General features: G+C 37.5%; 1 protein-coding gene across 2 annotated transcripts; it reads left to right on the top strand.

Annotated features, from left to right (window-relative positions):
- The first annotated feature begins 109 nt into the window (after positions 1 to 109).
- On the top strand, positions 110 to 19,427 carry LOC104222754 (probable AMP deaminase). 2 transcript variants are annotated; one of them, XR_011402875.1, is made up of 20 exons: positions 111 to 716; positions 4,156 to 4,304; positions 5,903 to 6,107; positions 6,410 to 6,588; positions 6,723 to 6,774; positions 6,896 to 7,023; positions 7,106 to 7,285; positions 7,394 to 7,461; positions 7,585 to 7,727; positions 8,520 to 8,581; positions 9,523 to 9,636; positions 11,809 to 11,949; positions 14,955 to 15,107; positions 16,198 to 16,251; positions 16,324 to 16,434; positions 17,512 to 17,685; positions 17,753 to 17,833; positions 18,584 to 18,682; positions 18,871 to 18,989; positions 19,094 to 19,427. XR_011402875.1 is itself a non-coding variant. In XM_070160086.1 (19 exons), the coding sequence occupies exons 1-19, from the start codon at positions 251 to 253 to the stop codon at positions 18,937 to 18,939; spliced, it is 2,628 nt and encodes an 875-aa protein (XP_070016187.1). In that variant the 5' UTR covers positions 110 to 250; the 3' UTR covers positions 18,940 to 18,993. The 2 variants fall into 2 exon arrangements, 1 of the variants encoding a protein (XP_070016187.1); XM_070160086.1 differs by lacking the exon at positions 19,094 to 19,427 and having other exon boundaries at positions 110 to 716; positions 18,871 to 18,993.
- Positions 19,428 to 19,702: the final 275 nt, after the last annotated feature.

Genomic DNA, 19,702 nt, shown 5'->3' with positions numbered 1-19,702 from the left:
ACATAGTTTTACATTATAAATCAAAGAGTATATTGCATAAATTATGCAGAATATTTCTGTGAAATTATTTGTTGTTATGAGGCCAATCGGTGTTACACAAGTCAAGTAGCCAATATCAGGACACTACAATAAAGCCAGGGTTAAACTCAGGTGTCACCGGCTGGGCCATCTTGCAGAGAACTGAAACCCTATAAAACCCAAAACACTAAACACTCCCACATTCTCTTTTGCTTGCAGAAGAACAACGAAAATGGAGCCATGGCTATCCACATCAGCTTCTCAAATGCAACTAGCATTAGCAGCACTGTTCGGAGCTTCAGTTATGGCTATCTCCGCCTTCTACCTACACAAACGCAGCGTCGACGAGGTTCTCGAAAGGCTCATCAAGCTCCGGCGAAAACGCCACCACACTTTCTCTGCTTCCGACTCCGAAACCGAAGATTTTGGTATTTATGAAGATGATGAGATTGATAACGTTAGCACTAGGAATGTTTACAGCTCTAACTTATCGAAGGAGCCGATTGATAACGCTGATGATGATGATTGTTATGATGACAATGTGTTGCGAAGTTACAGAGTATCGTCGTCGATGCCTAATGTGCGTGTATCAAATCAGTGGATGGATGAGGAATCGAGTTTTGATAGAACAGTCCAGTGTGCTGATAAGAAGCCATCCTCCAATTCGGTGGAGAATCCCAGTTTGATTCCTTCGAGTGGTACGTGCTCTGGACTAGAGTCAAATATTGAAATGACTGTTTTTAATTGTTTACTCTTTAAGCCTGTGTGAGCTTGCTCGCGTTGCAATTCCTAAGTCTGGATAAATGAGGAGGCAGTAGGTTGATAGCTAGCACAAGACTAGTTAATTTATGATGGATCCTCACAATACATAGTATTCTGAGAATATATTGGGATGATTGGATTGAGATAGTGACAACTTCTATAGTGCGCGACGCCGTGACCCCAACTAGCTTGGAATTGAGGCTTAGTTGTTATGGTGTTACCCTTGCTTGCTTGGATGATTGAGGTGCAATTATTGTCAATTTATCTGCTTTTGAAATATGGTGATTTTGTGATTTCAAATACAAAATAGCCAGCTCTGTTTTTATGAATTTTGCAGTTCTGACGTGTGCTTTGAGTTTGTTTTTGAGAAAAAGAAAAGAAAATAAAAACTACGGTTGACCGGATATTAGCATTGTGAAAAAAGAAAGAAAAAAAAAACGAACCTTTTGGAGTTTGATCCTTGAATATTTCAGTGAAGAGCCATGTGAGTGATGGGAAATATTTTGAAAATTTTGGGTCAGGAAAGGCATCGTTTTTTTGGGGGGGGGGGGGAGGGGGCTGTGGCTTCTTTTTAGGTGTATTTACACTATCTTAGGGGGTTTTTCTTGAAAAGTTTCATAGAATACGAAGCTCTACTTTTGATTTGATGGAAACGATGCCCTACGAGAGGTCTGGACTTGAGTCTTAATTGGTTGACTATCATAGTTAGGAAGTCAATAGCCACATGCTTCTTCTTGTGTAAATGTAAGATGTTTCTATCCTGTAATAGAAAAAGAAAATTTTCTCTGGCGGAAGAAGTTGCTTCTAATTACATGTTCACTATACTTAAGCTGAGATCATGTGATGGATTCATAACTCAACCAACACAACTCAACAATAGTCAGCAATCCTATTCATGTTAACAACATTTTCTCCTACTAATTGTCTGGCAAATAGCAATGATATATTTATGTCATGTCGACACTCTACTGAAGGATATGGGATGGCCTGCTGAAAAGGATAGATATGCGTACAATGTTCTTTTATATTAGTTCTCATTTCTTCATGTTGTATAAGCCATAAGGTGACAGGTACATTTCAAACCCAATAGGAAGGCAATCAGTTTAATGTGTTCCTTCTCATTCGATAGGGGGTCGCTATTTCTTTCCCAATTGCAGTCTTGCAAAATAATTGATAAAACTAACCTTTTATTGAATTATTCGTTGACGGCATAGTTCTGATTGATGAGACGCGAGGCGGCGTTAACGAGAGGCTTGATGTTTGGAGACAGGCCCTTGAGTCTAAGGGTTCCAAGTTTAGCAGAACTAAAACAGAATACCTAAAGTGCAAGTTCAACGCCGAGTCGAGGGAAGTGGGCGTGGACGTGATGCTTGAATCATAGGTCATCCCCAAGAGAAGCAGTTTCAAGTGCATTGGGTCGGTTATACGGAGGGACGGGGAGATCAATGAAGATGTCGCGCACCGTATAGGGGTGGGGTGGATGAAGTGGAGGTTAGCATCTTGAGTCCTATGTGACAAGAAGGTGTCACTGAGGTTCAAAGGTAAGTTCTATAGAGCGGTGGTTAGACTAGCCATGTTGTATGGGACAGAGTGTTGGCCGGTTAAGCACTCCAGAGGATGAAAGTAGCATAAATGAGGATGTTGAGGTGGATGTGCGGGTACACTAGGATGGATAAGATTAAGAATGAAAATATTCGGGAGAAGGTGGGCATAGCCCCGATGGATGACAAGATGCGGGAAGCTAGGCTCAGATGGTTCGGGCACGTGCGAAAGAGAAGTCCAAACGCCCCAGTAAGGAGATGTGAGCGGTTGGCTTTGACAAGTATATGAAGAGGTAGAGGGCGGCCCAAGAAGTATTGGAGGAGGTGATCAGGCAGGACATGTCGAGACTTCATATCTCCGAGGACATGGCCCTTGATAGGAAAGTGTGGAGGTCTAGCATTAGGATTGTAGGATAGGGGGTAGCGGAGCTCTTTGTTACTCCGTACCGGGTGAGAGGCTAGTCTGACAGGGTTGTGTCCCAGAGTGCTAGTGGTTATTGTTGTGTCCACACTTCTCTTTCACTTTTCATAGTACCGAGCCTTTCTTACGTGCTACTGTTATTGTTTTTCATCTATTTTCTGATACTTTTGATTCTGTTATTACTTCTATGCTTTCTGCTGTTGGTATTGATATATTGTCTTTTCCGTCTGCTTGAGCCGAGGGTCTATCAGAAATAGCCTCTCTACCCCTTGGGGTAGGGGTAAGGTCTGCGTACACTCGATCCTCCCCAGATCCCACTTGAGGGATTTTACTGGGTTGTTGTTGTTGTTGTTGTTGTTGTTGTAACCTTTTATTGAAAATGAAACAAGTTTTAACAGCTCTGCACAACAGCCAAGCTCCTCTATTAGACCATCAATTCAGGGGTAATTAGCATATTTGGTACGTTGTCGATTACCTCATTTTCTATCTGCATTTCCTAAAACTAGTTTAACATTTCTCTGATGAAAGAAAGTTGGCTACTATGATATGATATGTCTGCCAGATTTAAGAATAAATGACCCCTTCACTATCTGTAGCTGTTTGCAAAGCTAAGGACAAAATCCATATTAAATAGATATATTACTAGATTGATACAGTGAATGGAATTTCATAATTTGCACTTGATTTGGTATTTCCCTGTAGCACAGAGAAAAGATAACAAAACCAACCTAATTTGGATTTTTTTAGTTCTAGCGAGATTTATTTATGTTGATGCATATCTGAAGTACTAGCATAAAACTGCAGTGGCTCCTTTTGCAGGGCCGGGCACATAACTCTGGTGCTTCTAGGGCTGTTACCTTGGTACAATATTTTGGCATAAGGTTATGATACCTTTAGCTTATGTTCTGTACTTCTGTATTGATTTGATGACCCCTTTATAATTGGTCCCTTTATGCTGGCAATTTACCTTACTAAATTGGTTTAAAAAATTGTGTTAGTACCTTGTCTAATGACTGTAGAACTAGAATGCTTTTCTTAGATGATGCTTAATGGCACATTTGAGTCATCTATTGTGTAATACTGGGTGGGTTCCTGCCCATTTGAATAGGTGAAAAGATGTAGACTGTTAGATAAAGGTCACATGCTCCTCCATTTTCTTTCTTTTCTCTTTCCCCTTAGATAAGTGTTGTTTATAAGAGCGTGTGACACAATCTAATTTCAGAAGATTGCTGTTTTGCCTGGAGGATGTAACAGGTAGCTTCTTTAAGCTAGGAGGTAGAAGCGCCTCTCTCTCTCTCTCTCACACACACACACACACATTATAATGTGCTTTAGTAGGTTTTTTAGTTTTTCTAAATGTGATGGGAATTCGGTGAAATATTCATTGTATATTCAGATTTTGTCATATTTCAGGTGATGAAAGATTTGTGCGAGTGGAATCAGTTGTGAAGCCAACGACTCCAAAATTTTCTAGTGATTGTGCATTTGAAAGTGTTGGCAACTCTAATGAGGACAAAGGCGAGTGTGCTGCTGCCGAGGATGCTGTTTTCTCATACGACAATGTAAATTATCAATCTGCATGCTCAAATGGGAATTCTGATTTCTGCCATTTTTATGTATATATGCATCTCGAGTTATTATCTCATCTAGCATTCTCTTCCTTACCCCCGCTGCTTTTTTGGCGATTACATATGGATAACTGACATTTTAAGTAATGTGGTCATTTTGTGACTTCAAAATACAAGATAGCCATCTCTTATTTCTCTGGATTCTTCCCTAAAACCTCACTTTCTGTTTGTAACACAAGTCCTGCTGCTATATGCTGGATCATTTGGGAAGAAAGAAAGGCTAGGATTTTTGAAGACAAGATGAAGTGGGTTAGAACCATGTGGTCTCAGGTTCAATTCCCAGCGAAGGACAAAAAAGACAAAAAACACTAGGTGATTTCTTCCCATTTATCCAAGCCTTGGTGGATAGAGTTACCTGGTACTTGCTGGTGGGAGTAGCAGGTATCTCGTGGAATTAGTCGAGGTATGCGTAAACTGGCCCGGTCACCACGGTTATAAAAAAATATGACACTGTACTTAAGCTTAGACACAATTGTATATTCTTGCTTAGTTTTTGGTGCAACATGGCTCGGGAAAAATTGTTAGAGACTGAAGCTATGTTGGACGTTATCTGTTCATTACACTCTGTGTGATGCACATAACTGTACCTTTTGGATGAACCCTTTCCAGACTAACAATTTAAGTTGATTGAACAAGTCTGAAAATCTAGGTATATGACAATTTTGAAGTTACACTTCACTGGATTTATATAGTATCTTTTATAGGTAAAGTAATTTTATTCACAAAGAACCACAGCGGCAAGGGGGCACCGAGTGCATGCAAAATAAACTGGACTAGTCTCCTCTAACTATGCAAGGAGTATAACATTGATCTTCTTTTTTTGGTTTGATGACAATGGTGTCCGAGCCACCTCCATCGGGTACCTGCTACCTCCCACCAGCACAGATACCGGGTAACTCTGCTCACCAAGGCTTAGATAGATTGGAACAAATCACCTAGTGGTTTTCCCCTGGGATTGATCTAATACCAAAACTTTTAAGTTCATTATTTTTTTTTGGGTAAAAATTGGATTTAGGCAGTGTAGCAGGTTTGTGTTTCATGTGGTTTAAGTAAGAAAGGGAGAAAAGATAAGAATGTCAAACCGTTTTCTGTATTGTGTAGCATGGATGCATAGTTGCATGATGATAATTGTTTACAGTGTTGCTAAAAGCGTAAATGAATACAAGAAGAAGAGAAAGAAAAGGCTATGCGTATGGTATATGTTATACTGACCAAATTGCTGTTTGAGCTTTCTCCAGTCAACCTAGCAGTCTCTCCAATTTCTCACAGCTTCTGAATGTTCTACTTATTATTTCCTTCTGCCATGCATATTTTGATTCACTCTTCTCGGTTGATCAAATGTTAGATTGCATGTCCTTAATTTCACCAAAATGTGGTGGATTGATGATGAGGTTTAGTGACTTGAGATAATTCAGCCAAATTGGATTGCTGTCCTCCCACCAGACACTATGGTTTCGAGATTAGTACAATTAGATATACTTTAAACTTAAATCGCTCATGAAGTTACTTCTTCTGCTCCCATTACTTTGTAGGATATCAGTCCAACAGAGGAAGAATTTTCTATCTCTGCCTTAAAGGCTGAAAATCGTATTCATCTTCAGCATATAGCGGTTGCACCTGAGGCAAGGTCGAACATAGATCATGATGTTGGAGAGTTAGACAGAGCCTCTATGCACATTGTGGAGAATGATCCCAGTTTCTTCAACAACATTTTGCCCCTGCCAACTGCAGCACATGGTATTCTCCTCGTCCTGGTCTGTACGGGGTCTAGTAGACTTTTGTCCTCTAGCATGTGTTGCTTTTGGATTTCTCATAATCAATTCTTTTCCTTGATAATCAAGGTGGAGCACATATAATTTTCCATGTGTTATTCTCCAATGCATAACTATCATATTCTCACACAATATTATGTGGTAAATTAATGAGGCAAGTGGCAACCACAGTTAGTGAGATATCTTAAACTTAAGAGAGCGACTTTATGTTCTGGTGATCTTGTTCATACTAAATTATTCTTTCAATTGCTATCATTTTTCCTGCAGATCCTATGAATGTTGAAGAGGAAGAAGTATTGAAGATGATTTGTGAATGTTTAGATTTGAGAGACAAGTATGTATTTAGGGAAGAAATTGCTCCATGGATGAAAGAGAATATGAGCAAGTCAAAAGCGTCGGATAAGAAACATGATCCATTTAGCTTTGCCCAATTTGAAGCAACTTCTGTGAGTTGTGATCCTCAACTCATTTATGATCGTAGAGGGTCTGATTTTTAGGCTCCCATATTCTCAGTATCTCAAAATCTGGATTTTGTCTCAAGCACAATTTCTAATAATGATACTTCTTGAATTGCACACAGCACCAATTTAAGATGGAAGATGGAGTTGTACGTGTCTATGCCACTGAAAATGGTGAGTTTGGTTAAGAAAGTGGCAGCACATTTATTGAATGTAACAGTGTGACATTGGTTTATCTTTATTTTTCCTCTGCTTTCCTCTTTGGGATCTTCACATTCTACCGTGCATGTTGTAGATACTGAAGAGCTCTTCCCTGTTGCTAGTGCAACAACATTTTTCACTGATATGCACCATCTCCTCAAAGTAATGGCTGTAGGAAATGTTCGTTCTTACTGTCACCACCGTTTGCGATTTCTCGAGGAGGTAACGGGTTTTGGCAATTCTTTTTAATTTCTCCCTTTTGTACCGCATGTCTTGGTTTCTCATGGCATATTCTCATATACAGAAATTTCGCCTCCATTTGCTAGTAAATGCTGATCGGGAATTTCTTGCTCAAAAAAGTGCACCTCATCGTGATTTCTACAACATCAGAAAGGTTGATACCCATGTGCATCATTCTGCTTGCATGAATCAGAAGCATCTTCTGCGATTCATCAAGTCGAAACTGAGAAAAGAACCTGACGAGGTAGGACATTTATTGCATCCAGGGGATGATGCTCATACTTGCAGATTCTGTGGACATATTGGCATGCCTATTCTTTTGGATTTAATAACGGGAGTCTTTGCAAAACAGGTAGTCATATTTCGGGATGGACAGTATCTTACACTGAAGGAAGTTTTTGAAAGTTTAGACTTGACAGGGTTTGCATCAACCTTTCCTCTGCTCTCTTTCTTTATTCTGCATAAGTTCTAATATTCAGCTATCTGTGCCCGGGGTGGGAGGTCTGGCATTTGTTTTTTCTCTTCTGAGCACTTTATCTGCAGGTATGATCTTAATGTTGATCTTCTGGATGTACATGCTGATAAGAGTACATTTCACCGGTTTGACAAATTCAATCTTAAATATAATCCTTGTGGACAAAGCAGACTCAGAGAAATCTTTCTAAAGCAAGACAACCTTATCCAAGGTGTGTTCCCTGAATATGTAAATTTTAATATTAAAGGAAGCTAAAATTTTTTCTGTAATATCAGTTGAAAACACTGCAGTTTTGGTATTTTTATCTGAAAAATCTAGTAAAGCAACTGTATTAAAGCGTAAGTTCAAATTTTCTTTGCTGTCAGTTGAACACTTTCTGCAGTGATTAACTTTGTTTTGGTTCAGTTAAAAACCTCTGCAGCTGGTAATTTTATTTAGAACCTCCATCAAGACAACTGGTACCACACTGTTAAACTGCACATTTTATTGTTGACACCTTATAATAGTTTTTTCGCATATTCACCAAAAGAGAAAAACAGAAGTAGCTGGATATAAGAATATACTTTAACTGCACGAAAGCATGCATATGTAATATCTGCTTCTTTATGTATATGAGCATATTTTCTACTCTCAATATCACAAGATACATAAAATTGTTGTGTAGTGTGTAAGGACCAAAGTAATAGGTTCAAAACCATAGAGATAATAGACTGACTGAGGAGAACCAATTCACTTCTTGTTAGCTTGCTTGAAGTGGAAGTAATACTTGGTTTGAGTGGATGATGATGTATATTGCACCTTGTCAAACTTTTTGTCCTTGTGGAGTACCACCTTTTTATATATATGTGGAACATCTTGACCAATGTCAAGTGTACTCTGTGTGCTCGTATCACTTGCTGACAAATTCTTACCTTTAGATCTGTTGCTGTTGCATATGCTTCTTCGATGTGATTTTGGTAGTTATAAGATATGTTCTTCATTTTCAAAATATTGTCTTATGCAGGGCGCTTCTTGGCTGAAGTCACGAAGGAAGTCTTGCAAGATCTTGAAGCAAGCAAATACCAGGTACAGGGAGAATTTGAAACAAATGGTTTCTTTCTCTGGAATGGCTTATGATTCATTCCTCTGCCAATATATTACATTGACTGAATACTGCTCCAATCTGTATCTCTTTGTCATGATAACCCTTTCATGAGACATTGGTTCTGTTATCGAAGTCTTTAACTTTGTTGCTGTATTCTTGAGAAGCACCAGAATAATTGTCAATCCGTTGATGTGCAAGTTATTGTTTCTCCGGGAACTTTCCTGGAGATTGTTGCTAATTGGAATTATTGTTTGGTTTTTTGAGATCCGAAATATCTTTGGGTTTTGCTTATATCTTAAGATTTTTCCCGATAAAGGGGTGTTCAGGGTACCATCTAGCTCGCACCAGCATAGGTATTATGTAACTCTGTCCACCAAGATTTAGAAAGATGGGAAGAAGTCACCTAGCTCTTTCCTTCTTTCTTTCTTTCTTTCTTTTTCCCTCTCTCTTTGCATCTGTTGGGATTCAAATCTCGGTCTCTTGCCATTGGGAACAAACTTGGGCGGTTGTTTACATCTTAAGATTACTTGCTGTCGTCTTAGGTTGTTAATTCCCCTCAAGAGTGAAAACTGCTTCCAGTAGGACATGTGTGTTTAATAAGGCTTTAAGACAACATGTAGTTATCGCATTAGCATTTCTCTTCCAGGTTGTCTATTCTAGGCTATCTTATTGTTAGCATTTGTCTTCTTGAGCCCAGGGTCTATCGGAATTAACCTCTCTACTCCCTCGAGGTATGGGTAAGGTCTGTGTACACACTACCCTCCCCAGACCCCACTTGTGGGTTTTCACTGGGTTGTTGTTGTCTACTCTAGGCTATCTGATTGTTAATGTATAGCTTTTTTGCCTAGTACTATTTTCATAGTTCAATATGGTGAAAATTCACCTTAATAATGTATGGCATAATCCTTTTTTTTTTTTTCAGTTGGCTGAATACAGAATCTCTGTCTATGGAAGGAAACAAAGTGAATGGGACACATTGGCTAGCTGGTTTGTAAACAATGAACTTTATAGCCAAAATGCTGTATGGTTGATTCAGGTGGGTATAATGCTGATCATGTATTGTTCTTGAAAAGTACTCCCCATTTTCATTTCTATTATGGTATTTGACTAAGGGTTGAGTTTATGATGTTAATTTGACCTGTTTATTCTATTAGCAATAGTAGAAGAAAATATTGAAACAATAGGTGAATAGTTATTTTGTAGTGAAAACATTAGATTAAATATTTTAAAATTGAATAGAAATGTATTTGAAGTTGTTAAAAGTTGTATAGGGACAGTATTATTAATGACAATATTCACCATTGATTAAGAATTCTGCATCTTTGCAGTTAGGTCAGAATTCACTTGATGCAATATTTTAACCCTAAATTCCAACTTTTCTTGACTTGCTCTGCATTACCAATTGCAATTTTACTTCAGAAGCTTCTACCTATCAAAAGATTTTTTTTTCCTTATCAAAAAAAAAAATAATTTTTATTTTTTTGACTTCAGAAGTTTCTTCTTTCATGATCCATCACTCTCCACTATTGGCCCTTTTTATCCACTTTCATTACCAAGTGCGGCTGGCTGAGTATCACGATAGGGCTTGCGTTCTCACTTCTCTCTATGTTGATCGTTGTGCATGTTTGCCGTGATTGCGGTGTGTTGTATTTGTATCGATGATTTTCTTCAGTTTCTGGCTTATTTAACGATTTGCTAATGCCTACTGCTGCCACACAAAAAAGAGGATGCCTGAACAATATATTACTAGTAACTATGCAACTATGCCTCCTGTAACTATGTAACTATGAATCTTCTTGATGCTTTTTTAATGGAACACCTTACTTCATCAAAAAAAAAAAAAACAATATATTACTAGCATGATCGCACGGTATTGCTACTATGATAACTTGATTTGCTTTTCTTTTGGGCTACTGTCTTACCACCTTCATCACCTGCACAAATATGATATATTACACGAGTTATATGCATAGAATATGCAAAAGTTTAAAATTCTTTGCTAGGAATACTTGCATAAATATGTATATGATCCTCCCTTCACCATTGTTTTTCTTTTGTGCCTTGTGAACACTTTGTCCTCTGTATCACTGCCAGATTCATCCCTTACTTTGAAGACTTCTCCTATTTGCTACACATTTCTGTTCTCAGGTTTCACTATAGAAGTGTGTTAGAGGGGTGGAGCATGTACCAGAGTTGTTTCTAGGGGAATTGGTGCGTTTTTGAGGTAAAAAGTGTTTAAGTGAGGATCCAATGGTTGACGATAGTAGCACTGTAATGGTGATGTCTAATTCAGAGTAGGGTTTGCTTAGTGTTTGGTGTCAGTTTGGTTGCTTTCAATATGATGGTAGAATATTTAGGAATTGTGAGTGCCAAATTAAACTTAAAATGCTGAACGAGACAAACCTTTCCTTCCCCGCATGGGAATGTGGGTGAGGGGAAGAGGAAGAGGAAGAGGGCGAGGGCAGCCCAGTGCACAAAGCATCCCGCATTCACGCAGGATCCGGGGAAGGGCCGCACCCCAAGGAGTGCGATGTAGACAGCCTACCCTAATGCAAGCATTAGTGGCTGCTTCCTCGGTTCGAACCCGTGACCTATTATTAAGCAGATGTTTGGAGGAGAAATGATGGGGTTGCTGCTCTATCATCTGCCCTTTGGTCTTGTGAATGCTATACTGGGTTTTCTTATGGTCAGGAAATTTATATGCAGTGGTAACTGGGAATATGTGGCCTTTTAAGCTAATGATCATGCTAATGCCATGTGGTCAGTTATCTATGGATAAGTGAAGGTAGGATTTTCGATCCGCTCTGAGTAATCATGGTAGACATGAAACTATCTGTTCCAAGGACGGAGTAAGACCAAGGAAGGTGGTATTGGTAGATAATTTCATCTTCTTGCTTTTTGAACTCTCTTATATTTGGAAACTGCACTGTTGAAGAATATTTTTGGATTTGTTGATTCCATGGATTAGTATGGATGACTCCTATGTACTTGGAAACTACTAATAAACCCTAAATCCAATTTTTGAAGTATCTTGTCCAATACATTCCACTCTGTGATTCTATTTCTTAGTACAGCGGTTTCCGGGTTCTACAAAAGGGTATATTTAATCACAAAATCGATTATCCTAGGCAATTTAGATCCTCTTGGTGATTATGTCAGCATATTTGCTTATGGATATATGATGTGTTTCTCACTTTACTCTTTGCAGCTCCCAAGGTTATACAATGTGTACAGGAGTATGGGAACTTGCACGTCCTTCCAGAACATTCTAGATAATGTGTTCGTTCCCCTATTTGAAGTCACAGTTGATCCAAAATCTCATCCTCATTTGCATATGTTCTTAATGCAGGTTAAGTTTGCTTTTTGACCTTTTATAGTTATGTGGTTTACCATTTACACCAAAGCTATATTTCATTTTCTGATTTCTCTTTTAAAAGCTTTGTCCATTTCAACTTTCTGCGACCAAAGAACAGGCTATTGTTTGCCCCTCATTTCTTACTTTTATCTTTGATTTTTGGTCTGATCTGCTCCATATTGTCTTACATGAAGTTTGTCCAAGATAATCATCTGATATGGACATGCAAGAAATCCATAAGCGCATAATGCAACTATAAGGCTTAGAGTTTGAATCTTGGGAACAAATATGTTTAACTAGTGCAGCTATGGAATTGCATATATGTAAATTTGGTTTTCCTAGATGAATTATGTGGTTTTCTCTGATTTCTATTTCTAGGGATAAGTCTACTTGCATCTCATATGCCCAAACGTATCTTGTGGTAATTGCTTGCATAAGGCCATCTCCAACCTTGCCCCCATCCCCCATAATGGGGGAAATATTTGGGGGAATTTAGCTCCAACCCTCCCCCATTTTTGCCCCCAAAATGGGGGATGAATAGTGTTCCCTCAAATATGGGGTACACTATTCATCTCCCCCATTTACTATTTATCACTTTTTTATTATTATTTTATTATTTAATCTTTTAATTTATCTCTTTATATATACCTAATTATGTTTATGTAATGTCTTTATAATATTAATATTATATCTTAACTTTGGTGTATAATTTTGATAAATTAATTTTCGTGCATTTATTATTTTTATGTAGAAATGGCAGTAGATGAAAATCAACGATTTCAAGAATTTTTATTTCGACATAGAAGAATTAAGGACAAAGATGCTCATTTTGCACTTCGTAATGCATTAATAGATCATTTATGGGAGAATACTAGAGGTTGAAGTTGAATATTTATCTAGTATTTCGAATGAATTTTATCGTTATGTAATATGTATTTAATTAATCTTGTATCGCAATGATTTCACTTTTATTTGAATTATTAGTTAATCTATAATAATTGCTTACAAATTATATTATTTAAAATTTTATGGAATTGTTTTAATTATGGAAATTACAAATTAATAAAAATAAAAGATGGAATTTGTTTAATGGAAATTAAAAAATGAAATTGAAATGAAAGATAATAATATAATATAGAAGAATTAGAAGAATATAAAAAAGTTTGGGGAAAAAAAATGGGAGAATGGTTGGAGTAAGTTGTCCCCAAAATGGGAAAATCCCCATTTTGGGGACCAAAAATAGGGTAAAGGTTGGAGGTGCCCTAACAGCTAAATTGCTGAAGTGCTTAGTTTAAGATAGCCATGACATCATCCACGATCCATCGATTAGAGTAATTACTATCAGGTCCTTGAGGTATGGTCTGAAAACTACTCCTGACTTTCACGTTACACTTTCTCTTACAGGGTCCATAATGTTTGACAGTCCAATAAATAGGAAAATTTCAAACACAATCGATTGATCGAGCAATTCAAACTTAAATTACAAAGTGTTGTTCCTATCTAGCTAATTCTTTTTAGAAACTTTCTACTATTAATTGGCTTTATTATCCTCTACCCTTAAATCAAACTAAGCTTGTAATTGCTGTCTTGAGTCCGTGCGATAAACCACTGTAGGATCAATCCAGTGTCCAGCCGGTGGTCTTCTCTTTGAATATTGATTTCAATTTTCACATTCTTTTCTGCAATGCTAAATATTTCACATTCTTTCATTAACTGCTAAAACATTCTCCAAATTTGAAGTAAAAAAGATATAACCATATTGCTTAGTATTGTTTGTTAGATATCACTCCCAATGTGGGATTCAAAAATAGCAATCCATCTTCATTTACATGCAAGGTAGGGAGCTTTCTTGATGTATATAAACACCTCAAAACATCTATCCACCTCACTTAGATTGACTCTTTGTAACCAAGAAAGATCCCCACTAATTCAAATACAACTCGTAAGCTAGGTGTGTGTTGAAGAGCTAGATAAATATAATCTTTTCCCTCCATAGCTGCTTTAGGCAAAAGGTCGATCATTTGGGTTTAGCCACCTCATAATTCTTGGGAGCACTGAATATATGACCAGTATTATTTGGATTATTGTCTGATCTCTCAGGTTGTGTAGTAGTCGTGTTTGTTACACATTTCGTCATGTCCTGGCAGTTCTTGTTGCTGAGTTTTCGTTCAAGGGATATGAAAGAAGATAACTGTATTCCCTTTGGTGTAACTGATTGGATTTCTTCTCCTGATTATGTTTTTTAATAAGCATTCAGGTGTAACTAAAATTGTTGCAAAAGTTGCATGCCTTTTGGAATAAGTTGTTACAGTTTTCTCTGGAGTCAACTTTTTCACTTCTATGAGGAGTGAGTACAATTATCAGATGTCAGACCAGGTCCAGCCTACAATGTCCTTGTGTTTGTGCAATGCCTACTAAGATTTGCCTCCATGGACACAGTTGTATGCAATATGTGTTGAGATAAAGAGATCAATATTCTCTGATAACCAAAAGTTCTGTCGATGGAGAAATTTGCCAAGTCCTATCGGAGCTAGACCAATCCTATCATTTTATTAATTGGGTTTTAAGTTCACCTAGTGCACCTATCAGATGTGAGGCCAAATGCAGCTAGCTTTTAAGTGCCAGTGATTGCCCAACTCTGGCTGGGTCCTCTGGAAACTTTGAGGCCTGACTATTCTGAAAGCATTATCCATAGTCATCCTTAAACTATTAATGAATCCTCTTCTCGTCAAAAATAATTATTATAGATACCATATGCTTTAACCTTCAGTTGTTTCTTATTCTAGGAAACAAGTTGAATCTGCTTGATATTTTAATGTCTGCATCTTTATGTGGAGATTATTCTTTTCAACGAGAGCCATCTTTTCCATGTTTCTTTTCATTTTACTGCTAGAATGCCATCTGACAAGAACCAGTTTTTCAGTAAGTTCTGTGCCTGCTTACTCTTGAAAATTCTTAGCCAATTGAAAGAGCCTAAAGTTTTATTTTTTTGGTGACAGGTAGTAGGTTTTGACATGGTAGATGATGAAAGTAAACCAGAGAGACGTCCTACCAAGCATATGCCAACGCCAGATGAATGGACAAATCAGTTCAATCCAGCATTTTCTTATTATGCATATTACTGTTATGCAAACTTGTATACACTTAACAAGGTCAGTGGTGCTTCATGACTCCAAACATTAGCGGTACTTAATTGCGCGACGTAGTCATCCACATTTTGCTGTCCAGAGCTGTCTAATTTTGTTCCAGAGAAAATTATCTATAGCGTGGGGTGGTTATACTGAAGTACCCATAAAACCATAAGTTGGAGCTAATGAAAGTGACTTTCCTAAGGATGGCGATGGAGCATATGCAGACTTAACCCTATTGAATAAACTTAATCAATGCTAAAGATCTCCTTTTGTCGAAAACTCAAGAAATTCACGGAAAGAAAAGAGAGTCCTATTTGGCTAAGTCATTTGTTTAATGCTTGTACCGAACATTTCTGTACCCAGATGATCACCCTGCGTTACCTGCATGCATTATCCTTTTTCATTCTCCTCTTTTCTCATTTTTCTTTCTCTCTATTTCCAAATTTGTCAGCGTGCAAACTATTTGCTCTCTTATTCATTCCTTCCGAATAAGAATAAATGTTCAAAGTCATTAAATTAATAGTGCAAAAGGTATTTCTGTAATATTATTGGCTGGACAAGTTGTAAGGTTGGTTTTCATGGTAAATAATTTCAATCATGTTCTATGAAATTAAAGTTGGTTGTTCAGTAACAAAGACTAGGAGTCTAGGTCAAGCTCTATCCTGAATTGACCGCTATCTAATGAAGATACCAGTAATCAAGGGCCTTGAGGCTTTCTTTGCGTCAATACATACATGCACAGAAGTGTCCCTCCACGTGAGATCTAAAAGAAATTTACTGCCCCACACCCATGAAATATGTTCTTATGCCACAATTTCCACCCCTATGCCATCCCTAGACTATCTTATCTCCTTTTATCCACAAGCTGAAATAATGAGGGCTGAAAATTAAAGAAAACTTTTGAAGCAAATGCTTACAAGTTTCTCTTATAATGTTTATCAACCCCCTTCAGTGGTTATGTTTTCCTTTATGCATTAGCTTTTCCTTGCCTACTGCTCTTTTCTCCTAGTGAGGGAGAGAACATCTATTCAACAAGATCGTGTAGACAGCTATGTTTCTTCCCTCAGCATAAAATGATATCTAATGTGCTTTTTATTTCTTATGTTCTTAGCTTCGTGAATCAAAAGGATTGCCAACAATCAGATTCAGACCACACTGCGGGGAGGTTGGTGTTCATTTAAGCTCATCTTTTTGTTAGCTACGTGCGGGTCAAATTTATGTTGTCAAGTTCATGCAGGCGGGTGATATTGATCATTTAGCTGCTGGATTTCTTTTATGTCATAACATTTCTCATGGCATCAATCTGCGGAAGACCCCTGTACTGCATTATCTTTACTACCTCGCACAGGTGTTTCTCTTTATTACCTTTACCTCATTAACTGATATATGCAGTGATCCTTGTTTAGATATATTTTTTGAGGTCCCTGCAATTAGATGACATTACTAAATAATTTAGGGTGCTCTAAGGAAGATTTTAATTACGAGCGCATACAGTGTAATGGTTGTAATGACTTACTGGATGCTTGTGGAAGTTTATGAAACATAGCTAATACAACGGGTTTCAAAATCTAGAGGGTGTAAAAGAGGAATTCAGTCATTGAGAAACATCACGAAGAAAAAGGAGAAGAAAAACACTAGGTGATTTCTTCCCATTTGGCCAAGCCTTGGTGGACAGAGTTACCTGGTATCTGTTGCTGGTGGGGGAGGTGGCAGGTATCCCGTAGAATTAGTCGAGGTGCGCGTAAGTTGGCCCGGACACCACGGTTATAAAAAAAAAGGGAGAAGAAAAACTTATGGGCAATTTAACTACTAGAATTGTGTAGGATCTGTCAATCGATGTGGCAAATTATATTAGAGTAAGCAGTGTAGATCACATATAGGACTGTGTTTAATAGACGTTAAAATAGAAAACGTTTCTTTAAAATGGCTCCTTACTGTTCTTTCTAATTTGCATGTTCACTTTGTTAAACATTCCCCAGAAGTTACTGCATCAAGCTTTGGAATGGGACTCATCTTCATCTTATTTGATATGCACTTAGATGATGGTCGATGTGCGATTCAACTACGTTTTATTTCTTCTATGTGTAGCGTGCATTATCATGTTATATTTGTAATGTCGATCTATGCGGGGATACACTTATATTTTATTACAGAAAATGCCTTAGAAGTCATTCTTTCTTTATAGGTAAGTTATATACACTGACAGTTTATAGAATTTTTACACCGTCCGTTCAATTTAATGGGCTATAGCAGGTTATGACTATATTTTCTGTAGGTCAAATAAACATGATGCTGTAAAAATCTATACACCGTCAATGCACAGAACTTAAACTCTTATTTATATATTCTGTGCTATTCTCTCTCCCTCTGATTTGTTTTCCTGTTTACTCACTTTATTGTCCCCATCTCTGAATAACTTATTCAGGTTGGACTGGCGATGTCTCCCTTGAGCAATAATTCGCTTTTCCTTGATTATAATCGGAACCCATTCCTTATGTTCTTCCACCGTGGCATGAATGTCTCACTCTCTACTGATGATCCCTTGCAAATCCACTTGACTAAAGAGCCCCTTGTGGAGGAATACAGTGTTGCAGCTAAGGTTAGTCCATTCTGATTTTTTTTAATCTGTTGAATATAATGTGTCCTTAACTAACTTAATATTTCAGGTATGGAAATTGAGTTCTTGTGACCTTTGTGAGATAGCTAGGAATTCTGTCTATCAGTCAGGGTTCAAGCATGCAGACAAGGTGAGCATTCACAGCATTTAGGACAGATTTATACGCAACTCTTAGAAATCTTGTGTGGCTCTGGCTCAAGTAACATTTCTTTGGTTAAGTAATCACAAATTTACTTGTATTTATGACATTATACCCGTGGTTCAAACAGGTAGTAATAATTCATATCTTTTGGGCATCTGAGATTGGAATTGTTTAGTTGGACTTGTATTGCAAAAGACTGGGAGTGGATTCTTCTTTTACCATCTTGCAAATTAATATAAATATGTATCTCACTGTTTTACTCACTACATATGAAAATTAGCAAGCAATGAACATATTTGCTGTATCAATCTGGCCTTTTAAGAGATGTATCACTTTTGATAATGACTCCTTAACGCATCCTTCCCTGGCGTTACTTTCTCTTGTTCTTTTTTGTTCTTTTGGTGTGTTTCATGGTAGGAATTTGGTAATTCTGGTTTTCGAACTTCTTTGTTTTGAACTTCTACAGTGGTATTAAAGACTTCATTTTGTTTCCGCTGTGTCAAATATCACATCTCTGAGAAAGTTGTATATTATTTACCTAGCCCAGAAGTTAAGGGTGATTGAAAATCAAGCGACATATGCTTAGAAGTTAATTGAAGCATTTGAAATGCAATTTCTTACAGCACACAAACGTGTGACAAAAAGGAGTTTTAGTTCTTATTCATGGTTAAGGGGTATTATAGAAGTGCTCTTTGTTAATTCCGATGCTAATTTTGCTTCCTATCGTGAATGTTGCAGGCACACTGGCTTGGCTGTAAATACTATAAGAGAGGACCTCAAGGAAACGATATTCACAAGACCAATGTACCCAATATGAGGATTTCCTTCAGACACGAGGTAAACCTTGCTTGTACTCTCTTTTGGTCTTTTCTCCTGCTAAGATGATAAATTGCATGATGTTAAAACGTTCTTGGAATGCTAAAAGTTGCTCCTAAAGGAAATCAGAGTAACTATAGCACCATTGTCTGTGCTACTAGCAACACTATAATTTATGAAATGTCTCCTGATGCCTGATGGTACTGCAGACGTGGAAGGAAGAGATGCATTATGTTTACAGAGGAAAAGCAATCCTTCCTGAAGATGTAGAACATTGATCAAAATCTTATCAATGATCTGTATCTCGCTGGGGCACTTCATGATTCAGGTAGAATCCTAGTTTTCCCCAGATAGTTTAAAACAAAGGTAAATGAATGAAGAAAACAGAAAGAGACTCCGAGCCATTGCTCATTGTTTTCCTGTGCTGCACAGATAGCCAGAAATGAGGTTCTGCAATGGCATGATTTAGAGCAATGAAGATACGGTTCCATTTAACTGTTGCTGGTTGATTCATACTTCGGCTGGAAGCATATTTTCTTTTGCGAGTCCAGTCTTGTTATATCAGCATGGTGCAAATTTAGTGCCTTCATTTCTAGTTCTATTAATCCCTCCACTTCGAGGCTTGCAGATCAAAAGAATGTAGTAACAGACAGCTTAAATGTTGTTCGAATTGCATGGGAATTGGCTGGCATTTTGCTGCCGTAGTAATATCAGGCTTACACTAGCTGAAGCGGAACCTTTTATCCAATAAAGTCTTGTCGAAGCATCAGGCCTCTTATTCTGTCATTCAAGTATTTTGAGTGATAACATTCATAGTATTTATAGCTAAAATCAATTTGTTCACATAGTTAGCTACACACGATTTGACTAAAGAAAGTTAAATTGTTAATGTGACTATTAATGCTCAGTCTTTCATTAATTAAAAGTTTGAGATAACCCAAGTCAGAAGTTTGTTTAGGTGGAAAATCAACTCTAATTTCAACACGTTCTAATGTCAAATGTCAACAGATTGTTTCTTTTGAAAAATGGAATTAATAGGAG

This window comes from Nicotiana sylvestris, chromosome 10 (assembly GCF_000393655.2).
Source record: "Nicotiana sylvestris chromosome 10, ASM39365v2, whole genome shotgun sequence".
Classification (NCBI taxonomy): domain Eukaryota; kingdom Viridiplantae; phylum Streptophyta; class Magnoliopsida; order Solanales; family Solanaceae; genus Nicotiana; species Nicotiana sylvestris.
Note: the sequence above shows the minus strand (reverse complement) of the source record. Positions and strands in the feature narration are given on the sequence as shown.

Excerpts from the sequence above, each read along its gene's own strand:
- LOC104222754 (XM_070160086.1), top strand. The coding sequence starts at position 251 with ATGGAGCCATGGCTATCCACATCAGCTTCTCAAATGCAACTAGCATTA. Across the intron at positions 717-4,155 it reads CAGTTTGATTCCTTCGAGTG|GTGATGAAAGATTTGTGCGA; the intron begins GTACGTGCTCTG and ends GTCATATTTCAG. Across the intron at positions 15,108-16,197 it reads ACTTGTATACACTTAACAAG|CTTCGTGAATCAAAAGGATT; the intron begins GTCAGTGGTGCT and ends TTATGTTCTTAG.